We start from the raw sequence: 23,223 nt of genomic DNA on the forward strand, positions 1-23,223 counted from the left end.
TCGTCGTTCTTGCGTTCTGAAAAATTAGTCGTGGCAGTAATGAAAGGAAAACTGTAAGCTGAAAAACGTTGTAGGTTTAATTACTGTAATAAATCAGTTGGTTGTCGATTAAACAAACACACACTCGTCCACAGAAACAGGTGCAAGCAAATATAATGATAATGGACAATAGATAACTTATTTGGGAACGCCTACTCTCACACAACATATCTTGAGTGAATATTCATAAAAGAACTTTCTGAAACATGTCTCTTAGATTTCAGCCTGTTGAAACACATGTTCTCAGTACACACACACACACACACACACACACACACACACACACACACACACACACACACACACACACACAACACACACTTATTCACACTTGTTAGGCTGCTGCTCAGGAAAGATGTGGTGGTGGGAAAGGACCCACATGGATATTCCATTGTGTCCCAAACTGGTGGTTGCTCCCAGCTCTGAATAATGTACTCCACACTTTCCACTGGCCTTGTGAATAATTCACACTCTCATGATACCTTGGTGCTGATGTAAAGCAGCATCCCCTTTAAAACCAAACCAGAGAATACAAGAAACTAGAACTTCTGTCCATCTATCTGTCTGTTACATTACCTATCCTTCCTTACGTTTCTGGTTCTCACTCTAATTAAACAAAGAGCATTTTCCTCTCTTAGTCCAGATACTTTCAAAGCCAGTTCTTTATTTCAGCCGCTAATCTCTTTTGGATATTAATCCGCACATATTAATCCTTGACTAGTGTGCTTTGGGACTGGGGTTGGCTGTCAGCAATGAAAAATGCGTCGGCCACTTCAAACAAAGCATGCTATTACTTCCTACTCCTGCTGTGGAACACTGTGTTCCCCTCAGCCACTGAAAATCATCCTGTGTGTGTGTGTGCGTGTGTGTAGTTAAGTTGCATGTGTTTTTCTCAGCATGTGCACTGTGCACCGCAGCGTACAGGGGAAAAAGTGGAACTGCTTTGCCAGTCCTCCACGAGGATAAACATGCTTTTACCCTCCCCGTTTAAATCTTTTCAAATACAAACCAGTGGGGGGTCCAAAACAGCTCTTCACTATTTGTCCATACTTCTATCCATCTTCTTTCTACATTCATCCATGTAGGAAAGTAACGGCACCCAGATGTCAGGGATCTCTTTCAGTTCTGTCCCTTGTATTGTACGCTGAAGGTGAAAAACATCCACTGTAACTTTAACTTTTTTCAGTTTGTCTTCTTTTCTCTAGCCTTGACCAATGTATTTTCCATTGACAAACAGAGTTTTGCCCTTGATTACGATTGGCTGAGTTGCCTTCAAGGTAGTTGTAAAATACTCTCTAAACACTCACCTGTGACTGAATTACATGAATGTCACTGCACCAAGTTGTTTCAGAATGTCAGATTTTGTTGAGAATTTTGATTTACTGGATGGGCTGAGCGCGGATGAATGGTGGAAAGAGATGGACTCTTTTCAGAGCTGGTGCGTTGAGACCATCAGCATAATCAAGCAAACCCTGGCTCTTTGTCAGATTTATGCCCCTGTGAAAAACAGAGAAGGTGAACCTTATTGTTTACTCATTGGTGACCAAACTCCAATGAGATGAGATGGAGCAATATTATTGCTTATAGCTCCACGCAATTGAACCACACCTCCACCTGCAAACAGGAGTGCCGCTATGATTAAACACAACTTCAACAACTGCACAATTAATGCAATGTACGGTAATTATCATGCCGCTTTATGAGCATGCCTTCCAGTGTGTCTGTGTGTTGCCTGGCGGAAGAATAATTGTTTGTTATCATCAATTTATTGCTTTTTTTTTTTTTTTGCTGTTTGTATATTTTATGAAACCTTACCAGGTTTATGCAGAAGTCACATGAGGCCGATGTCATAATGAAACTGTAATTTAGGCACTCCGTGTTGTGCCTAACAGCGCCCTTTCACTGTTATGAAATCACTACAAACTGCTGCCTCTTGCAGCTTGTTGCTTTAATGGAAACCCTTATCAAGTTTGCAACACTCTCATTGATTGTTTCCTTGAACTATTCCCACAGTAATCTACAGAGGGACGGACTCTAAATTGTGGCATTCTTCAAAAAGACAGAATTCTACTATATTAAATATTTAATTCCATTCCTTTTTTCCCCCTCATCAGATCCTGGTGCACTTGGGCCTGCTGACCAAGGAGTCGGGCTTCAAGATAGCAGAAAACGCCTTCAGCGGTGGCCCGTTGGGCGAGTTGGTCCAATGGAGTGACCTCATAACCACGCTGTACCTGCTGGGCCACGATGTTCGCATCTCAGCCTCGCTGGCTGAGCTCAAAGAGTCAGTACCGGACACACAGAGTAGCATGATATGCCTTAAGTGCACTCAAAATTGTTCTTTGTTCTGAGTTGGGCTGGTGCTGCTTTCAAATGGAAGTTGTGCTCACGACATGTGCACGATACACTCGCTTACAGGAGGACCATTCAGATGGACTCTTTTCGTGAACATGGTAAGCACGACCCCATTTGAAGGCAGCATGGGAATGCAGGAGTGAATCATGCATAATTTCAAAAAGTCCAACTTTCTTAATTGTTTGCTGTAATCAGAGTCGACAGAAGTCATAATATGTCTGACAAATCACCTCAAATAACGTCACCAGATTCAGTTAGTTGAAGCTGATTATTTAAGGCTTGTGACGTTAGAAGCGAAAGAAGCCAAGCTCCTATAGCCCTCTCCTAGTCTCTGCTTGAGGCGAGCAGCTCAAGGCTGAAAGAATATAGCCCAGCCCTCTGACTGAACTGTTGTTGGTTTAGTTGCATTGTGGGTGGGTGAGCTTTGACAAGGAAGAGAGATGCACAGATAAAAAATGCAGTATCTCAAGTTCTGCAGCATCGATTTTGTTTTTTCAACGGTCTTTGTCTGACAGTGTTATACTGTAGTAGTGCAATGCTAAATCAGTGGAACAGTCTCATTTTTGCTGCATTGGTGCTGTATAATCCAGATGCAACTGTGTATGTAAGGAACAGGACCTAACATCACAGCACCTTTTGTTGATTGTCTTTTCTTTCCAGGTAGACTACCTCAGTATTTGCTTAACATTATTTGACTGAGGGTAAATAAAGGTAGCTCTCATGTACTTTGTCCAGTATTTGTTGGTGGTTTTTGGCCCGCTAACTCCTCTTGTCTAGTGGGTGCATGCTTTCTGACATGGCCTTCTAGCCTCCTCACTATGTCAGGAATGACAGTTATCCTTTGCTCCCTGTAAAGGCGCAAATGTGCAGTAAAGCAGGAAGTAAATCCATTTTTAATGTTTAAAGGTCATGACTGGGGTTTAGTTTTTATATCAACACACATAGTGTAAACACATATCCTCTTACATAATCTACACTTCTCTCAAATATTTTTCCACTGCATGGGAGCAGTGGTGATGGGTGGTGATGGGTACCTCTGAATCAAATATGCCAGTGATCAGGCATTCGGATTGGTACTCTATTTTTTAATTATTTTTTGTGTTGGTTTAAAGTTGATTTTAATTCCAAACTCTTCCTCCCAGGATCATGCGCAAGGTCATGGGAAACAAGTCCAGCTGCCCGACCCAGGGTGACAAAGTGGTTGAGCTCATCTACATTGACATCGTGGGCCTTACCCAGTTTAAGAAGACGCTGGGACCCTCTTGGGTGCATTATCAGTAAGTGCATTTCTATTTTATTTTACCTGAAAAGTCATGTCCACAATCACGATCACACTGAGTTTCCAGCGCAGTCAGATCAGATTAAAGCATACCCACACTGTACTAATGAAGCAGATTAGCACCTGTTTTGATTTTTAACTGAAAACATGATATCAAGGATGTTATTTTTTCCGAACTTTAGATTTGATTGTTGCTCAAAGCATTTTACATCACTCCTGCAAAGTCGAAACAAGAACAGAGATCCTTAATTTTCTGATATGAGAAGTTCTGATGCGGTAATTCCAGCCAAACACTCGTCGGTACGGAACATTTTCAGTTTGTAAATCCTGTCGGCGATCTGATTTGATCAGGGACAAAACCACTGACTGCTACACTTTTGTAGACACTGCCACATCAACACAATGTGAATTTGGTGGCTGCTGTAATTTGATTTTTATCTTTAACTTTATTCATCGAGGGAGGTTTTGCTGAGCATGCACTTTCTTTCAAACCCCCTCATGCTTTCACACGACAAAACTTCCCTGTACCACCGCAATAGTCACCCAATAGTCACTTTGACAGTTGAAAATGTTGCACAGTGACTTTTGCGTTTGGGCAAGGCCTCACTCGTTCAGCGTCTTCACATCATTATGTCAGCCACTCGGCGAATTCAGTAATTTATACAGTTCTCTAACCTTGTGCCGCCGCTGCCAACTGCGGTTTAACAGCTTTCTCTCACATGTGCAGAGGGCATTGGGTTTTGGCATGTCTGGCTATTGGTGGGACAATGAGTCTATTTTCTGCTCATACATTACCACAATTCCCCAAAAGGCCGCAGTAGCGTCTGTTGTTCGCGATGTTTTCACCCATTGAGTCTATTCTGTCTCTGATTGCTCCGCTGAGGACTGTAGATGAGGCCCTCCTGGTTTGTTTTGAAGAAGCTCTCATCAGCTCCGACTGACAGGAAAAGAGAGGGAACAATAAGTCCGGGGGCACTAATGGCCCCGCTGGTTCCTCGGCTTGTCACCAGGTTTTGTTTGCCCGCGACATAACACCTTAAACTACATCCGCTCCCTTTGTGCCCTGAGGAAATTGATTCAGCCTCAGGCGTAATGTAAGGTCCAGATGCTATTGTCTGCATTACTTCTCTTAGCATTCGTGAAAACTTGTGTCAGAGCCCTCTGTGTCACTGTGTGGTGTGGTCGTACCTTTGTGAAAGTGGACCGAGAACGCAGGGTTTTTTTTCTACTCTTTCTTCTTCCCCGAAATGTAACGTAGTCAGTTTCCCTGTGCCGCTTTGCTGCCAAAGTGTCTTCTACTTTGCTGTCTCCTATAAGTGAATTACATTCCTTGCCTTTGTGGCCAGAGAATCCCTTTGTGAAACCATCTCATTCTTCTCTTGACTTTATTTGTCATACAGGAAGGCAGGAAGAGACAGACCATGCCAGACTCTAAAGACTTGTTTGCCTATCAGACCTAAAATTGCTGCAAACAATAAACTGTGCCATTATTGGTTCCTTTTTTCTGGGTTATTCTTTGTGTTTGGGGACAAAGCAGCCAAGGCTGTAAGGCCCGTTTGTGATTAATGTGTTTTGTTATTGCCCCAGTCTTCTGGCTATCTGTCTTACAGTACTGTGGCACTGTGTTTCATACTGCTCTGCGGGAATGGGAATACTCTGAGCTGTTGTTTTCTGGGTATAAACTGGAGCCAGCGTTGCCCTATTGTTCTGTTTCATTTAATCCTTTCATCCAATAACTTAATCGGGCGAGGTACTGTCATCTGCATCAGCCAGGCTGCTGAAAATATGTCACTGTAAACCATTTCCTCATTTGTTGAAGACAATAATGAGAAAACAAAACAGGAGAAACGAAAAATTAGTCATCAGTTACGCGCCTTCCACAAGTTTGATTTCATGATTTGGCCTCCCTCCTCTTTCTCGATGTCTCTCCTGGCTTTTTTCTTTTGCCACAGAGATTGTTTTGTTACAACTGTCTGTATGTATTGCAGCGTGCGTGCGTGCGTGCATGTGTGATTCATGTCGCTGACTTTTGTTCAACCACATTCTCTGTCATTGAGGTGTATGTGATGCTGTCAAGACAACAATGTGGTTTGACGACGTGTGATTGTGCACATCATGAAGCGGGAACATGCGAAAGCCAATATTTCTAGTATTATATTTCTAATTTTCCAGTTTTGGCAGAGAGTTGCTCTAATTGAGCCCGCACTCAGCCACACTGCCCTTAGTTACCACTGCTACGCCTGTCAAGTTTTCCATTCTGGCACGGCACATATGAAGTTTACAGTGATAACAGTGGCAGATTTGTCTCTCAAAAACTTGCTGAAGGGTCTTAAATATGCATTTGGTGGTTGCATATGTGATATCATGCTAACCCAGTTCTGTCTGATGCTGCAATAAAGAGTGAGGCTAAAGCTTCAAGCTGTATCTTCACCAGTTGATCCATGTCAAAGCCATGAAAATAAAAACAGCATAGTACTTGTAATACAGTGTAGCTAGTTAGCCCTCGTATAATGGTACAATAATAACAGAAAAAAGTAGTATCAGACTTATTTCCTTTGCAAGGCATGTTTTATGAGGAATACAGTAATGGTGGCTCCTGAAGAGGTTAGCTATGTGCTAACTCGCTGGAAACTCTGGGTTTCTCCATGGGGAAGATGTTTTTTTGTTCTTCTCCTGACTGATTTCGCTCTCCTAAGTCACATGGTTTGTTGATCTGATTGGTCGAAATTATCCCTTGATAGACAGTGACCGATATCATCCAATCACCTGCCAAATATTTTATGAATATTACTGCTGTTTTCCAAACAGTTTCCAGAGTTGACTTCCCAGATAGTTGTGTAAAACAAACCATCTGGTGCTTGAGGTTATAACAGTGCCAGTGAGATAATCAGCAGCATATTAGAGTGTATCTTTCCCAGCTCCAAACCCAAACCTGATGTTTGGAAGTAATTCAGCGTAATGCCTTTTTTTAAAGCCAGATCATTAACTCATATGTCGTCTGTCGTGCACAGCCTCGGGGGTGTGCAGACATGTGACGGAGCCTCAGGTAGATTCACAGAAAAACAAATTCCCATCTGAAATCACCGTTAATGGCCCATATAGAACCATTTCCGATATCACGTGGGAGATGATCACAGCAAGAGAGAAACCTGTCATTTACAATAACCATAGTCATACATTATCCATTTGGGATCACTTCAGGTGCACTAAGTTATAATGAAATTCCACTTTTACTTTGACAGCAACATCCCCACTCTGCCCAGCTCGACCGTGATACTGCAGCAAGTGTTAGTAAGTGCATACTTGTTGAGCTGCACAGCCTCAACTCCTGCCACATTCTAACGCCCACTTTCGACTCTCTGTACTCCGAATATGCGCCGAAAGCCTCGCTGCAGCTATATTTACATCATGTTATGGCTCCAACAACACTTAGCCCATCTGTGGAGGATATATCTACTGGGGACAGATGGAAGGTTGTTTTTCTCCGGAGCCAGTGGAGATGGCATGTGGGCATGTTGTTGTTGTTCTGCGTTCAGTCTAAAGTTTCCTCATGGTGAACGTGTTTCCCAGCTCCCCGCTCTCCCAGGGCCTTTCACAGTTCACACAGGCAGCTGCGCAGCATCTGCCTGGGCGGAGGCACGATCACTGGGAGAGAGGGAGAATTTTTAGGGGCAGATGTCAACGTGTGTGTGAGACTGTGTGTATACATGCACATCTGTTTACACCTGGTTTCCTCCTTTCTTTTTATGAGTAATACAGACTATTCTATCTTAACCCAAAGTGGGAGTCACTTTCTTTTATTTGCCCAAAAGAAAATACTGTTCTGGCCAATAAAAGAAGTTGCAGTTAAGACAAGTTCGAGCCAAGGAGTTGGCGTGAGAAACAGAAGAAATTGGTTAATAGCATGAGAGAGAGCGATAGGTTTAGTCATTTCTGGCTAAGTCAGACTGATATAAACTTTCCTTTCCTTCATTGGCCCTTTGCCCTCCTAAATGGGAAAATGTAGACATTGAAGAAAGGTCAAACCAGCATCTAGAAAAGTAACAGTGAGGAAGTTAGTGAATGCAGCACACAGGGTTTAAGGTCATGAGTGACTGGTTCTCTGCATATATACCATTCCTCTCATGGTTGTGGTCTAGTTTATCCTGTGCTGTGACCTTTGAGTCAGCCAGTGTCCTTTTTCACAGTCTCACACCTCCACAGATGTCACTCTCAGCGTGAGAACGGAGGCCTTCATTTTGCAGTTTCATCATCCTGTATGAAGCTGCTCAAAAACTGTTTTTAAGATATTTTATATATATCCATATACCTTTTATTTTGTGTATATACAGTATTTTTTTCTGTGACAGAGCGTTTTGGGCGGCAGGGTGGCGCAGCAGGTAGTGCGCGTGCCTCACAGCAAGAAGGTCGCAGGTTCGGGTCGGGCAGGGCCTTTCTGTGTGAAGTTTGCATGTTCTTCCCGTGCATGCGTGGGTTCCCTCCGGGCACTCCGGCCTCCTCCCACAGATCAAAAACATGCTCGTTAGGTCAATTGGTGACTCTAAATTGTCCTTAGGTGTGAGTGTGAGCGTGAATGGTTGTTCGTTTGTATATGTTGCACTGTGATCGACTGGCGACCGGTTCAGGGTGTACCCTGCCTCTCGCCCGTTGACAGCTGGGATAGGCTCCAGCCCCCCCGCAACCCCGAAAAGGGATGGTCAGGTCTAGACAATGGATGGATGGATGGATGGATGGATGGACAGAGCGTCTTGTTCATGAATACCAACATAACGTCCTGTCCCCAGATGTAGTGGTATAGCTGGCCAACTAAATAAAATAACATATCTTTTACAGTACTGAGTATTCGAAAGCGCTGTAGATGCTATACAGTACTATCCAACTAAGAACAGGTTGGCTAATTGTTTTGGTCTTCAGGCTTGTGTGGTTTAAAGTGGTGCAAAATACAGTAACCAGAGGCTTGTTTCTTGGACTATGTTGTGGGAAAAGGCTCTGTGTAGTAACTCACTTCAGCTTCTCTCTTTAACTGTAATTGTGTGCACAAGGTGTGAACAGTTTTTCTTCAAGCACGTAATATAACAACACAGAGCCTGTTTGTGTAGAGATGATTCATGACACTGTTTGTGGGATTCATTGATTTCACAAGATTTAAAACGAACTTCATTGAAATAAACAATGTGGTGTTAATGTTGAGTAACTAATCGCACATGCGTCTGCGCCTCTGGCATGGAGCAGCCATTAACTGTCTTTCTGCGACCCTGCAGGTGCATGCTGCGGGTGCTGGACTCGTTTGGGACGGAACCAGAGTTCAACCACGCCCACTACGCCCAGTCTAAGGGTCACAAGACGCCCTGGGGGAAGTGGAACCTCAACCCGCAGCAGTTCAACACCATGTTCCGTAAGTCGGCACACACAACACACACTCTTTCCAAAAGCACCAACTGTCAGCCGTCACTTAAAAGACGAGTAAGCTTTAGCTTAAAAGCAGAGCATTTGGGTCAGTCATGTCTGTCTGAGTGCAGGATTTAAAAAGCAGTTTACCGTAATTTATGTCGTGAAAACTCCTGGCTGATTTGCAGTTAACAATGTAAAATTCTTTACGTATGTTCTGCTGGATAGCCAAGAACAACACGCCTTCTCCACGTGACTCTGACAGAATTCATCGCCCCAACAAGTTCCCACTCTCTTGTTTAAGTAAGGTCAGAATGCCGAACATGGCTACTTGCAGTATAAATTGTTTTCCTGAACCATTACACGCAAGACTGTTTCCTTCGTCCACAATCCCAGTTCGCTTTTCTCCGACGAATGATACATTCAGGTCGGGAAAGAGGTATAAAAGAGGCTCTGAAAATCCAGCACGTCCCTCGCTAATGGAATATCATCAAGCAGATTAAAGGAAAGTAAGAGGTCAGACACTCAGCTCTCCATTTTACTGTGATTATGAATGTAGGACGTGGGGGTTTTATTGCTCTGTGTGTGCACATCACTCCTACTGTGAGATCACTCTGTAACTGGAGTCAACCACATTTGCTGAGGTGGATGAGTTGTGGAGGTGCAGCAGAGGAGAGAGAGGGGAGCCAGCCCCCCGGGGTATTGACCTTTTCCCCGTGGCTAAGAGAAAGTGAAATGTTAGCCCTGCAGTCCCCGTTTGCGAGGTGAGGCCCGGAGCTATCCAGAATACCACTGCCCCTGAAAAGGCCCTTTGTTCACTGAATAGGGTATGTCTTTCTCATAACACACTGGGGCCTTTGCACAAAATCCAGTTAAGAGTCGCTAGGTTAGATGATATCGCTGCTGAAACAAGTGCACAGTGGCTTGGCCAAGTGTTAAGACCACAGAATGGCATCACTTCCAGGCACGAGAGATTTGGGTTTTTTTTGTTGTTGTTGTTGTTGTTTTTTTTCCCTCTCTGCACTGTGCCGCACTACACATTAGCTCCAGGTTAGAGAGTTGGATGGTGTGCTGTGCAGCTCAAACAGGCTGAGCACGAATAATATTTGCACAACAAGCTAGTTGTGTGTTTTCTGAGCTGATGTGTCTGTCAGCTCGGACTTTTTAAAGGGTGGAGTTCATTACTTACTATTACAGGACTTTTTAGTGACGGTGTCAGGATCTGCAAAAGTAACTCCGAAATTTAGTATCCCTGAAGCATGTGTCTGCTGCACATTTATTACTTTTTGCAAATACAGTGTATAAAGTGGTTCTAGTTAGAAAGTAAACACGATAGGAACTCAAGCCTTATATAACATGTCATATTTGGATACCCTGGGCCTTAAATTGTGTTTTAACTCACCCATTGAATGTAGAAGTTACAATGGACAAATCAGGTGCGAGTAGGTAATTTATCCTAGATCTGGATTGGTCCATTTGTTAAGATTAGGCAGCGCTCCATAAATCATTGGTTGGAGGAATTGGGAGTATGTGGCCTCTGGCCAATAAGACAAGACAAGGCCAAATTGACCTCATTAATCAGTTTCAGTCGGGATAGCAGGGAGTGTTTTCTAGTGTACAATATGTGTTCGAACGGGCTGCACGTCTTCGTTAAGTTGGCTCTGTTTCCGAGCGCAAGTCATTTATAATCAGGAAATATACTCATAATATAGTTCACCTTTCCTGTGTGTCATAATGACACAGAGGGATGTGTCAAGTTTGATTTATGCACTGTACACTTAATCATCTTAAAAACAACCTTGTTGCAAATAGTTTTGTATGGAATATAAACCTGAAGTCAACAGTAGTGATTATAGGCAGATATTATCTAATTATTGTGGAAGCAAGGATGATTATGAATAGCGATCCTCTCTTTAATCCCCCTGCACTGCTGTCATAGAGATACTTCACCTGTCTGATGTGTTTGTCATGCACATACACCCTCACAAAAATCCATTTAGAAACTTGCCTTGTTGACCCGGTGTCTCTTAAACCTTATCACAATTACCATTTCACACAGGAGGTTAAAGAAATCAAGTTAGTGCCGAGAGCAGACAGTCACTGAAAACATAACGTGTACTCTGTCTGCTTATGCACATTTTTCCCACGTGTATACCCGCTGCTAAATGCTAAAGTCTGAGTGGAAATGATTAGTCATACTGGTCAGAGGTTGAACATACACTGCAGCAGATAGTATTTATCTTTGAAGTGTTGCCAGCGACATAATTGAGCCTGAGATCTGGCAGGCTGATAGTGCCTGTAAGCGTTGTAGCCGTATTATGAGCAGTATTCACAAATTATTTTGGTCCTGTTTTGACAATCTTCCAAAATGAACGCACAGAAATAAATAAATAAATTACAATAAGGCATTAGATTAAAAGAAATTTCCTGTCTCCATACTGAGCACTAAGCGAACCAGCCGCTGGCTCTAGCTTCGTCATTTGTGTAGTCACGAGCGGTATCAATCTTCTCATCTCACTCTTGGCAAGAATCAAACTATTCCTTCAATTTCATTTCCCAGATCGACAAATTCCAAACGCAGCTGCTGTGCTGAATACTAAATAGAAGCTCAGCAGTATTGAAGGACATGCTGGCATAATAGACATACATCATGAATCATTAGTTCTTTGGCAGATGGTAACGTTTATATTCCAATTACCACAGAGATGGAAATAACTACTGATTATAGAGAATTACTTTGAGATTAAACACACTTAATGTTCCTCATTGTGAATTTGGCAGCACCGTAGTACTGCCCGGTAGATCGAACGCTTCACATCACTCCACGTTCAAATCGTTCGAGATGTCTGAAAAGCTCATCAGTTAAAATCTCGAGGCGCTCGTGTGAAAGTGTTTCAGGTGTATTTTATTTATCCTCACCCCCAGGCCCATTCGGAGAAGGCGTACAACCACAGAGTCTTTGATGTTGAGTTTGCTGGAGATTTTAGTGCTGATGTTGCCTTTTTGCAGGTTCAAGTTCTCTTAGTTTCTTGTAAAATGAGTCTGCATTCTCAGTTCTTGTGCTTTTGGATTAGCGTTTCCTGGTGTGTTTCCTGTTGCAGGTACCCATTGTGTGATGATGTGGTATAGTCTGGCTCTGCCACTGATTCAGTGAGACTTTACTGTAGCAGGTCCGGGCACAAAGGAAGCCCATAAACAGTGCCTCTCACCCTTTCAAACAGGATATCCTGCCCTTCTCGCATTACCAACATTTCTTCAACCTGTTCCTCCACTCAGCTCGATCAGGTTTTACCAGTATTGACTCCCAGTCTAACAGAATCCAGGATTCCTTAAAAAAAAAAAAAAAAAAGCAAACTCCCCCACTCAAAAGTCAAGAGCAACAAAGCAGCTGCTTCTCCGGCAGCGCTGTCCTCCCAGGCTGTTTGTTAGCTAATAGCGAATGAAGCTGTGGCAAGTTGAGTGACATTTTGAGTGGCGGCTCTAGTGGGAGAGGAGGCATCTGTTGCCAAATGCATCAAGAGGGCTGAGCGCTAATTAACAGCCTGTCCTGTTTACACAGTCAGTTTGGTACATGAGTATTAACGCTGCCTCCTCCCTGTGCCGAGGACCATCTCTGCCATCAGAAACACATCTGAGTTATGAGCAAGCACTTGAGGTGCTACACAGGAATGTATTTGTTAAAAAATGGTGTGAAAATCCTCTTTTATTCAAATTCTTTTAAGTGTATCCAATGACATAATCTTCAAATGAGCAAATATATACAGCACCATGTGACAATTACTAGCATCAAGTCAAGGTTCAGTGATTGTTTTTTAATAGTAGACATGATGTTGGACAGTCATGATCGTCACATGTAAAATCCATTCAGGTTTTTTTGGGGGAGTGACGCTTCAAAGCAGTGTCATCAGCCGTGCTGTCGAGCTGTTTATACTCTTATAGTTAAAGTTCTTGTTTTCTCGGCCATTATAAGGGACACACTGTAGGTAATTTGGGAACATTGGACTCGTGCCCACACAGATCTGGTGCTATCTTCATAACATCTACTCCCACATTCCTGTGCTCTCCCACGCACGCATAACACAAAGTGAGCTGATAGTACTCAGTGGTTAAAAGGTTCCTCTGTGCATTGTAAAGCTGGGAAGTGAAGAACAGGAACAGAATTTGACAACAGCAGATAGGCAGTAAAATTTGCAACCGTTTCCACCATAAAAGTGCAACACCCTCATTGTTTCAAAAGCAACCCGTGATAAGCATTCAAACAACATTCTTCCATTGTAGTGGAAACTGGAGTTATACTTTCAACATGTATTATTGATTTTATTATCTGAATTATGATCAGTACAAAGCAGCATAAAGGACTTCTGTTCATGCCCTTTTCAAGCCATTTAGGGGAAAATGACGCTGCGCATTTTCGTCGTCGTTCAGTGAGTTCTTGGTCTGCTGCTGGGCTCGTTTACTCTACATTCTTTTTTTATGTTTGCCGAAGACACTTAGCAGCAGCCAATGTGTGAACTGCCGGGAGAGACCAATTGAACAAACAGCGGCTTTTTGTCGAGCGGGGGAAAATGTCACATTCCAGCCAAGACCCCGATAAAAACACGTCAACCTTGTTCTCGAAACGGCTTCGGCGTAGTCGAGCTTACTGTCTGTCGTCGTTTCTGCTGGTATCTACTGCACTTAGATCAGGATACAGCAGCTGTATCCCTGCCCTCGTGTGTCAGATGTCACGATTCATTGCCTCTTATTGCATAAGGTGTGATTAGTCTGGAGGATATTTGGAGTAGTTCAGTCTGACTTGTTTTAAATGCCAGAAGGTACCTTTATTTGCAGCTGCGGTGAAAATGGTCTCGATAAGTCTTTCACTATACTGAAGCGAACTCCATCTCCCCTGACTGACTGACCTTAATTTGCCTCTGTAGTACTAATAGCATTGCAGTAAAAAACGAGCTCTGACCACAGCAGCACCCTTGGGGCCCTGACACAAACCACAACTGTGCACCAAAACACCTCCCTTGCAGCCTCTCATGCACCAAGCTAATGAGGTCTGCACTTCGGTCTGCTTGTACTGTTCCTTTCTTTTTTATTTTAAAGTAAATTATTAATCACATTCAGTTTTGACCGAATCTTTTCCATCCACACTCCAAACCCTTGTCTTCACATTGGTTTTACAAGGCAGATGGCAGCGAGGTAAAGTGCTGCCAACTCCGGGCTCCACACTTGACCTGCTCATCCTGTGGTTCCCATAGTAACCAGTCATCATCAGGCAAGAGGGAACAGAGGGAGCAAAATCCCAGAGTGCTTGTAGAGATGTCAAGTGCATTTTTAGTTATATAGCCCAATATCACAAATTTGGCCTCAAGGGGCTTTGCCGTCCCTACAGCATTGTGGTTGTGCAGCTGTTCCAGTCTGTCTCTGGAATTATGATCCGTGCTAAATGACGAGGTTGAAATACGCTTATTTATTTAGCCGAGTTGTGTGCACTTTGAAAAGCAGACACTTGTGCAAGATTTATTTGAAGTATTTTTGTTTTTGCTTAAGGGATCCATAAATTAAGGCGAGGAAAATGACCTGAAGTCATTCGTCATTTTATTCCCAAACAAGTGTTCGCTGGCTTTTTTCCCCCACTTCTTTCCTTCATTCTGTCTTGTTTCCTTTAGTTTTGCCGAACCACATTGAAATACATCATACTGAAAGTGAAATGAGGCCTTTGAGAGCGCCCATATTCATTGTTTGGATATATTTTTCTGCATTTATTTTGCTGCAGCTCACACCCCAGACAACAGTTTCCTGGGCTTCGTAGTGGAGCAGCACCTCAACGCCAGTGACATCAAGCACATCGATGACATCAAGAGGCAGAACCAGTCACTAGTCTACGGCAAAGTTGACAACTTCTGGAAGGTACTATTGTCTTTTCTGCGTTTACACACATGCAAGATACATTTATGATATTACTAACACACTGTGTACATTTTTACACTCTAGACATGATTAGACACGATTATGTTTTATTATTGAGTGTGTTTAGTTATTAATGATTTGAAAACGGTAAGTTGTGTTATATTCCATGTTCACTGAGCTTTATTTTGTAGATCAGGTGTCATCAACTACATTTGCCAAAGGCCAGAATTTTTCTGAGCAAATACGTTGGGGCTGGTTATTGCGTAATATTTTCACTTTCTGACAAAATTAATATATTTTTATTCGCCGATATCAGTGTGAACAGACTCCTGAAAGCCATGGAAAATCTGTAATGAGGCAGTCAGCGCTAAGTACAAAACCCACAGTTCAACTACCAATGAATGATTCCTTATCTCAACAAGAAAGTCCTCTTCTGGAAGCTTTGGCCGGCCGATTGGGGCCAGCGGGCCGCCAGTTCACGATCAGGGATCTAGATATTGTTGTTTCGAGTCACCGACAGGCTAGAAAGTAGCTCTGACTTCTGACAATCTACCACGATTCCACAGAAAACCCCACAAATATGTCCGTGTACTGTACGCACATAACTACAGACACACAGCTTTTCAAATATGTACGTTCTTAGATGTACCACATGTATAAATGTGCACACAGATGTATACATATGCTGCCCTTCTGAAGGTGAAAGGGACAGACTAGGCATACCAAAGAACAGCAGCGCACCAAGTATAACCCATTTTCAGGCCTCTGAGAGCTCCGCAGTGAAACTCTTTGAACAACCTTGGGTAAAACTTTCACAGGAAACTTAATAACAGTCTGGTTTAGGAGCTCAAATTCAGCTTATCACCCTCTCTGTGGCGTTTTTAATATATTCAAATGCATGCTCACACTGCAGCACAGAGACCAAGGGATTACTGTATCCCAGACAAAAACGACTTAGAGACTTGGAGAGATTTGCACATTGTTTGGAATACCACGGACGGCTGGATTACTGCCCGCGTCTTGATGAGCCTTCAGCCGACACCATGTATGTTTCAGACTGCGTTGCTCCAGATTCATCTGGCTCTTTAGATGTCTGACAGCGGAGTGATAGCACAGAAGCTACAAGAAAGACTTGTCTTCATGTAACGTATGTGTAGTTCAAATGCCTCCTCGCATCAGGAGGTCGTGCGTTCAAGATGCGCAGCAGTGAATAATAAGACGAACCTAACTGCCTAATGATCTTCGACTGCAGATACTGTTGCGTCAGCCAGTCGTGGTTTGTCCCACTTGACTTTATCTCACTTTACCAACTCATTGCCTTTGCATACATGTCCTTAGAGCTGACTGGCAAGCGATGATATTTCATGCATTATTTGCGCAGGATAGGCTACGTGGTTATGTTCTAAAGCAGAGACAGCTCATCATGAAATACTCAGCAGGAGCACCCTGGTGGCCCAGGGCAATGATTTCCAACCTTTTTGTTATCCTCATGGCCTTATAAGATGCACTGAATTACCCCTTCATCAATATCATCATGTTCCAAACGTGTTCATCTGAATTGATTTTAAACTGGATGTAATTTAACAGTGTGAGTTATATAAAGTAATACCATTTTCAGACAGTTTAAGTAACATTTACACTGATTTGGTTAAGTGCATTTGCAGCACAAGCACTTGGATTGGCAAAAGCTTCTCGTTTTTTATGTTTTTAGCCATTTACCCACTGGTTTTATCTTTACTATTTTAACTGTTTAATCATTTTAACTAACCGTTTCAACCATTTATCTATTACTTTAAGCTCACTGATGTGAACTGTTTATTAATTACTTTAAGTCTTACCTAAGTCTTTGCTCTTCTCTGCTCACTTGCTAACTAGTTTACAGGCACAATATGTGAGTGCTTTCCTCTAATCAAAGGTAGGCTCCTAAATCCCCCTGGTTGGGAGTCACTGCCCTTGAAATTCAGTCTCCTTTTCCTCATCATCATGTCACCCTTTCATTCATTCATGACATTGATTCTAATATCAGAGCCATGCAAGTGCGGTATTCCGTCATTGGTCTAATTTGCTTAATTTTCATTAAGCAAATATTCAGATTCAGCAGAAGTTCTTAGTACTTCCTGAGCTGCTGTGTTCTCACAGTTCCCAGAACTGTTTGGTCAGAAAGGGCGAACAGCTACATATGTTCACACTGCCCACCTTTTTTTACCCACTTACCACTGAGGAGTTCTGTTAGAGCAGATAGAAGTTAAGTGTCTGGATCAAGGATAGGATTGTGTTAACTCAGGGACGCATATCAGCCTGCCTCCGCTGTGCTCTGCTTCACCTCATGCCACACGTGACATCAACATGCTCAACATGTTGACGCACCCAGCGCGGAAGATCAAAAGTCCACAAAGCGATCAGATAAACTACACCCACAGTTGCGGATCACCTCGAGGATTGATGTGATCCTGATCACATAGTTAAGTGAGTCATCCCGAGGGAATAACGTGAGCATCCGGTGCCCACTGAAACAGCACGTCAAATCAAGCTGGACGATGTTAACAACAAAATGTAGTCCAGACAAAGCCAATCTAAAACGTATTCATCAACAACACTTGTGCAGTCTGAACATCAGAGCCGCACTGTGAGGCCCTAAATCCCAAGGTGTCATAGTTTTTCATCCAGAGGTAGCTGGTGTGCCGCTGCGATTTGTGGCTTCTGGTACTGAGTCAAAGCCATTCAGTCTAGCTTTAAAAGGGCAGACGAGGGAGCCCATCAGCTCACAGCAAGGGGCATTAGCTACTAATCAGACTCCCAAGCGTGTTCATTACCTCCCGCTTTTAATTAAAGGGCCATTTTGGAGCCGACTGATAACGAGCTGACTGGCTTACTCCATTTCCCTCCCTCTTCCTTTTAAATCGCACTGTCCTTCGATCTCTTTCTCTGCACTCGAGAGGGCTCATTTCAAAATGATGTATCTGCTATTTGAAATAGAAAGCGCGTCCCGCTGTAAGAAAAAGAACGGAAAACTCAAAGTGGAATTACGTTCAGGATATGAGAGTAACGATGTGAAGACTCACCAGCTGACACTTGATGAATGTGCAGCCAGGTTTTTTAATATGCAATTAAATTAAAACTCTTTTCAGCCCTGATAACATGGCCAGAGTTCAGTGTTTGGCCCTTGTCAAATCCTCCATCTTCTCTTCCATGTCTTTTTCTTTCACTGCATTGCTGTGCAAACGTCTGTCTTGATAATGGATTCCTGAAACCCTTTTAAAAATAGTTCCCCAAACAACAACCAAATGGCAGTTTTTATAATGTCATGTACCTTTTAATTGCCTGCTTTATAGGCACTCTGGAAACAAATAGAAATAATCATTTGATTAGATAAGGAAAGCTCTAGACAATCATAGTCATAAAAGTCTTTAGATGCAGACTACGGGGGGGCCGGGGGAGCTCGGCTTCCCTAATGAGACATGAGCTCCCTTGAAAACATGATTTCCGAAATGTTGGGGGGGGTCTCTAAAATATTGGCAATATGCAATTTTTGCCATGCATTTCTGTCTTTCTGCATCGTCATTGATCACGCACTGAATTAGGCTATTATTGCTGTATTGTTCATGCACAAGGTTGATTTACTCTAATAAAGATATCTAATAAAGATATCAACCGGTTTGTTGATACGTGACCCTCGCATTGATGTCTTTGCACAGAGAAACGATCGTGCTCACCTGTGGTAACTTGAACCATTGTTGACGAGGACTCGATGCTTTTGCTGTTTGACCAATTGTGTCTCATTGGTGCCAATAAACTAGAATATAGTACATCACCGCAGAGCAAGTTATCCCGTGCCCTGCTTTAGTTGGCCGTATTATCACATATCAGATGCAGAATCACAGTAAGTCCTCTCCTTGACGTGCAACAACCAGGTAATTCTTATCAAATTTATTGCTCTGTGGAGAAATTCAGGACATTGAAAGCAGAAGTGTCTGGACCAAACAAGACACAATAAGGTGTGGAGCTGCTACAGTTAATCGATTCCTTGTCAACCATTAAATTAATTGCTAACTATTTTGATAATCAATTAATCGGTTTGAGTAATTTTTTATTTATTTTTTAGAGAAAAAGATAAACATTCTGTTTCCAGCTTCGTAAATGTGAACATTTTCTCGTCACTTTACTCCTCTAGGACTGTAAACTGAATATCTTGTGGATAGAACAAGACATTTGAGGCATTGAGAAAAACTGATTGATGTCTTCCACCATTTTCTGACATTTTGTAGCCCAAACAACTAATTAATTCATTGAGAGAAAAGTTTACAGATTAATCGACAATGAAAGAAATCATGAGTTGCAGCCCTATTGAGAGCGCCAGAGCCAGCGTTGGTACAGAAATGTTCCCGAGCCGAATGCTGTGTCCTTCCTGGAGATTAATTTTGCGAGGTTAATGTGGGTTAGACAAGTATTAGTCTTCTCTTATAATACAGCTTATTGAAAGGCCGTCTCTCTACCTGATCAGTATGCAAAGGGGCGCAGGTCACACTCATCCCACAGGTGTAAGAAGTGAACCAGCGTGTGAGTCAGACTGAGGAATCACCCAGACACACACACACACACACACACACACACACACACACACACACACACACACACACACACACACACACACTCTCATTGTCATGTTTTCACTGCATGTTTTTTGTTAAAGGCAGTGCATCAGGAAGTAAAACGGAAAGAGAAATATAGATTCTCCTCCGCTCAAACCTCGTAATATCATGAGCGAGAGTGGGATGATGTGACGATTGACACCACGTGACGGTGGAAATGTGTCCACCGGTAGAGATTTGGCAATACCGTGTCCCCTGGAAGCCGTCCCTTAAGCCGTATTTACACACGGTCATTCACAGTGTACACTCTGCCACCCTGCCACACTGTGAGCCAGTGGGCGTGTTGATGACATTGCGCGTAGCGTCGCTGCTTTGTACTCTTTTCTGCATATCCGTGTTTTGCTTTCCACTCTTTCGTTGACATTGCGGATACGTCCGAATACGTGCGGTATTGATATCAACCCAAAAACAGCTCTCATTACGGATGGTCCTCCTCCTCTTCTTGGGCACTCTACCCAGGCGCCACTGCTAAACCAAACCGAGTATTTCCAGTAAGCGAAAACGCATCTGACACAGACAAATGTGCAACTCTGGATATTGTCCAGACCTGGTTCTGTGGACACTGTCCAGACTTCATTTGCGAAAACAGCTTTAGTGTGTCCTCTACACATTAGCGGCAGGCAGCGCGATGTAGCAATCCAGCTGCCTCACTAGATCATGTCATTTGAGCAGCAGGACAGCTTACCACATTCTCATGTGGTGGCGGTGGTGATAATGCACATCTGTTGCATCTCTGTTATTCTCATTTAGAACCTTAAAGCTTCTCATTTTGAAAGAAAGTTAGATTTATTTGAGTCTTGTTTTTAAGTCAAATTGTGTCTCATCTCATGTAGAAGATTTTGGTCATATCGCCCACCTCTAACAGGAACAGTAGTCTAACCGTCTAAACACTGTTGCGTGTGTGTGTGTAGGAGCAAAAAAAATCACACATGCTGAGAGCAACCTCAGGAGAGAGCGTGCGGCTGGTGCCCGACACCCACTTGGACATTAGTGTCAGCAGCGTTAGTGTGAATCATGAAACATTAATGTCTGTTAAGGGCAGCCAAACTGAAAGGTTGCAGTTATAAACGACTGTGATCTGATTAACAGTGTGCAGATTTTCAGGAAGCACAGGGGAGATTCTGACTGCTTGAGATTGCGCCTAATTTAGGGATTAACCCCGTCACTTTACTCAGCTGTCAGCTTGTCTGTGTGGTAACAGTTGGGTTAAAGCTGGGATCATTTGTAGTGAAATCAGATTATTCCTCATTTCGCTGCGGCCTCCTGTTAAGCTCACAAAGGCCAAAGCTGCCGGTCGCGAAGGACCTGAAGGAGATCGCGGGGATTGAAGAACCAGGATGGCGAGTAATCATTTTGTTATTGAAGACACAGCGTCGATGGTGAGACCTGAAATAAAATGGCCAGACCACCTCTGAGGGAGCCGTTTCCATAGCAACCCAGTAGGAGGAGTAGAAAGGCAGAGCGAGGGGAGCCGAGAATGACTGCCTGTCTTTCCTCTCTCTGTCTGTCTCTTTCCATACATACACAATACAAACCGGCTAATGTTTCACTGTGTGTTCATGGCTGGTCAGTGTTCAGAAGGTCACACCGCACGACCGTCTCAAGGAAAATATCGGCAATCTGTTGGCATGGCTTAATCCACATCTCCTTTTAACTGGTCGAGATTAAAAAAAAAAAAACTAAACAATAAACCATTTACCCAGACTCACCTCACCAGGCCACGCGCCACATCTGCATTAAATCGGTCAGCGTCCCAGTTTTTCAGCGTTCAGTGTGCAAGAAAGCATTTGACGAGGCAGAAAGGAACACGGAGAAAGGTGAGAACGAGTAGGATGTACAGAGAGGGAAAGCTGCAGGCCCTTGGCAGCAGATCAGAGGACGTGGTGAAGAGAGACACAGTGAGCTGACAGGGACACACACATACACAAATACACACAGTGCTGGCATATGCAGAGCAGGGAGGGCAACCATCCCACTGTCTCACCCTCACAGGCTCATAAACAGACACCAGTTTCATCCTGCCTTCGTGACAGATAACCAAGTTGAGTCGAACATTAAAGCTTCTGTAGTTTTGCTGTGCTCGTCTGATCTGATGAAGCAGTCCCTTGTGCTATTAATCTGGCGCGAGTGTCAGCGAAGAAACCCGAATTTGACGTTTGCGGAAAGTGTGAAACGCTATCGCAGTTATTAAATCGACTCCTTCTGTCACAGATGTGTTATTGAATTAGGCCCAAGACGTTTCCAGAAGCTGCCGTTTGTTACTGTTCTGTAACTCTAATCTGTGGAGTTCGATGTTATGTTTCCCATATATCTGATGTATATTACAACTGGAAAGGCTGCATTTTCTCGAAGATACAAGCACCGGAAAGAATCGAGACTGGATTGGTTGAGTTGGAGCGCATAGATGTGTAGACTGAAAGGCGATGCCAGTTGAAGCGGTGGCCATTGACGCGTGAGCACTGAAAGCAGTTGCAGTAAACTATATGAATATTGTGGGTCTTGGGAAGAGGTGAAGAAGTTCAATTGTGAGCACTGGAGGCAGATAAACTAACTTCAAGAGCAGTGAAACTGTCAGTTGATGTGTACTATAATTGCTGAAAGCAGTCGGATATTTTGAGCGGGAACAGTTTTGAAAGGTCCCGTATGAGCCGAATGTTTTGTAATTTGGTCGAAGTTAGTCATTTCCTGTCTTACCGTGGGGCCACACTGGACACATCTCGAGAATGACCTGACGTGTTGTGTTCATCCGCTTTGATTTTATAGAGCAAAAGGGGGACAGGAGGATTGAACGTCAGCTCTGTTTACTTCCAGAATCATTCACAGAAGCAGTGAATTACATATCCAGAAAGATATTTTATAAGCAGTGAATAAAGTGTAATTTCCCAGCTCTGCTTACACCACATTGACCAAGGGCTGCAAATTTAGTGATAATTAGGCTTGAAATAACATACCCCCCCCCCCCGCACCTGTTTTGCTCACTGCATGCTTCAATAAGTAGTAGTTTGAATGTATGGAAATGGTGTTAAGATCCCCGTGGTACCATTAGCTCCTGTATACGAGGCGCAGCGCTTTTAATTGCACCCGGTGAAGCATATGACGTTACAGGTGTTTCCATCGCTGCAGGACAGGCAGGAATATTGAAGCTGCTGCGTGTGTTTTTTATTTATTTTTCTTGAACCAGGCTTGCATCTCAATGTTTCCTCACATATGCGTTCTGCCTGTTGCAAGTGGGTGATTGTGCAGCTCCACATCTACACAGCAGGGACTCACTTTTCAGCAATCGCATAGCACCTCACCGTCAGAGACATGGCAAGCCACCAAAATCCAATAGATTCTACACCGTTATGTCTAATGGGGCGTGGCAAGGCACTGAAGTAAATAACATCTCCTGACTGCACTCCAAGCACTTCTGGATACTATCCCCCCACCCCATGTTCCCCAGGGGATTTCTTAAGTATCTGTCAAAGTGTCTGTTGGGTTTTACAGCGCATCCATCAGTCTGTTTATTTACAAGTACATCTGTCAAAGATCTACGTCTATATTCATCGATTAGACCGGCCATTTTATCTGTAGTTGTGTGCGACATTTCACTTTGCAGACCAGTGTCTGATGACC

The 23,223-nt window shown here is 43.3% G+C and overlaps 1 protein-coding gene across 1 annotated transcript in view; it reads left to right on the forward strand.

Moving 5' to 3' along the window:
- Positions 1 to 23,223, forward strand: part of mgat5 (alpha-1,6-mannosylglycoprotein 6-beta-N-acetylglucosaminyltransferase) — a 93,497-nt gene that overhangs the window by 41,140 nt on the left and 29,134 nt on the right. Inside the window, exons 8-11 of the mRNA XM_070958128.1 lie at positions 2,154 to 2,323; positions 3,537 to 3,671; positions 8,935 to 9,068; positions 14,826 to 14,959. Of these exons, the coding sequence (XP_070814229.1) occupies positions 2,154 to 2,323; positions 3,537 to 3,671; positions 8,935 to 9,068; positions 14,826 to 14,959 (573 nt within the window). The remainder of the gene's footprint in view (positions 1 to 2,153; positions 2,324 to 3,536; positions 3,672 to 8,934; positions 9,069 to 14,825; positions 14,960 to 23,223) is intronic.

The sequence above is a fragment of the Chaetodon trifascialis genome, chromosome 24, assembly GCF_039877785.1.
Source record: "Chaetodon trifascialis isolate fChaTrf1 chromosome 24, fChaTrf1.hap1, whole genome shotgun sequence".
NCBI lineage: Eukaryota > Metazoa > Chordata > Actinopteri > Chaetodontiformes > Chaetodontidae > Chaetodon > Chaetodon trifascialis.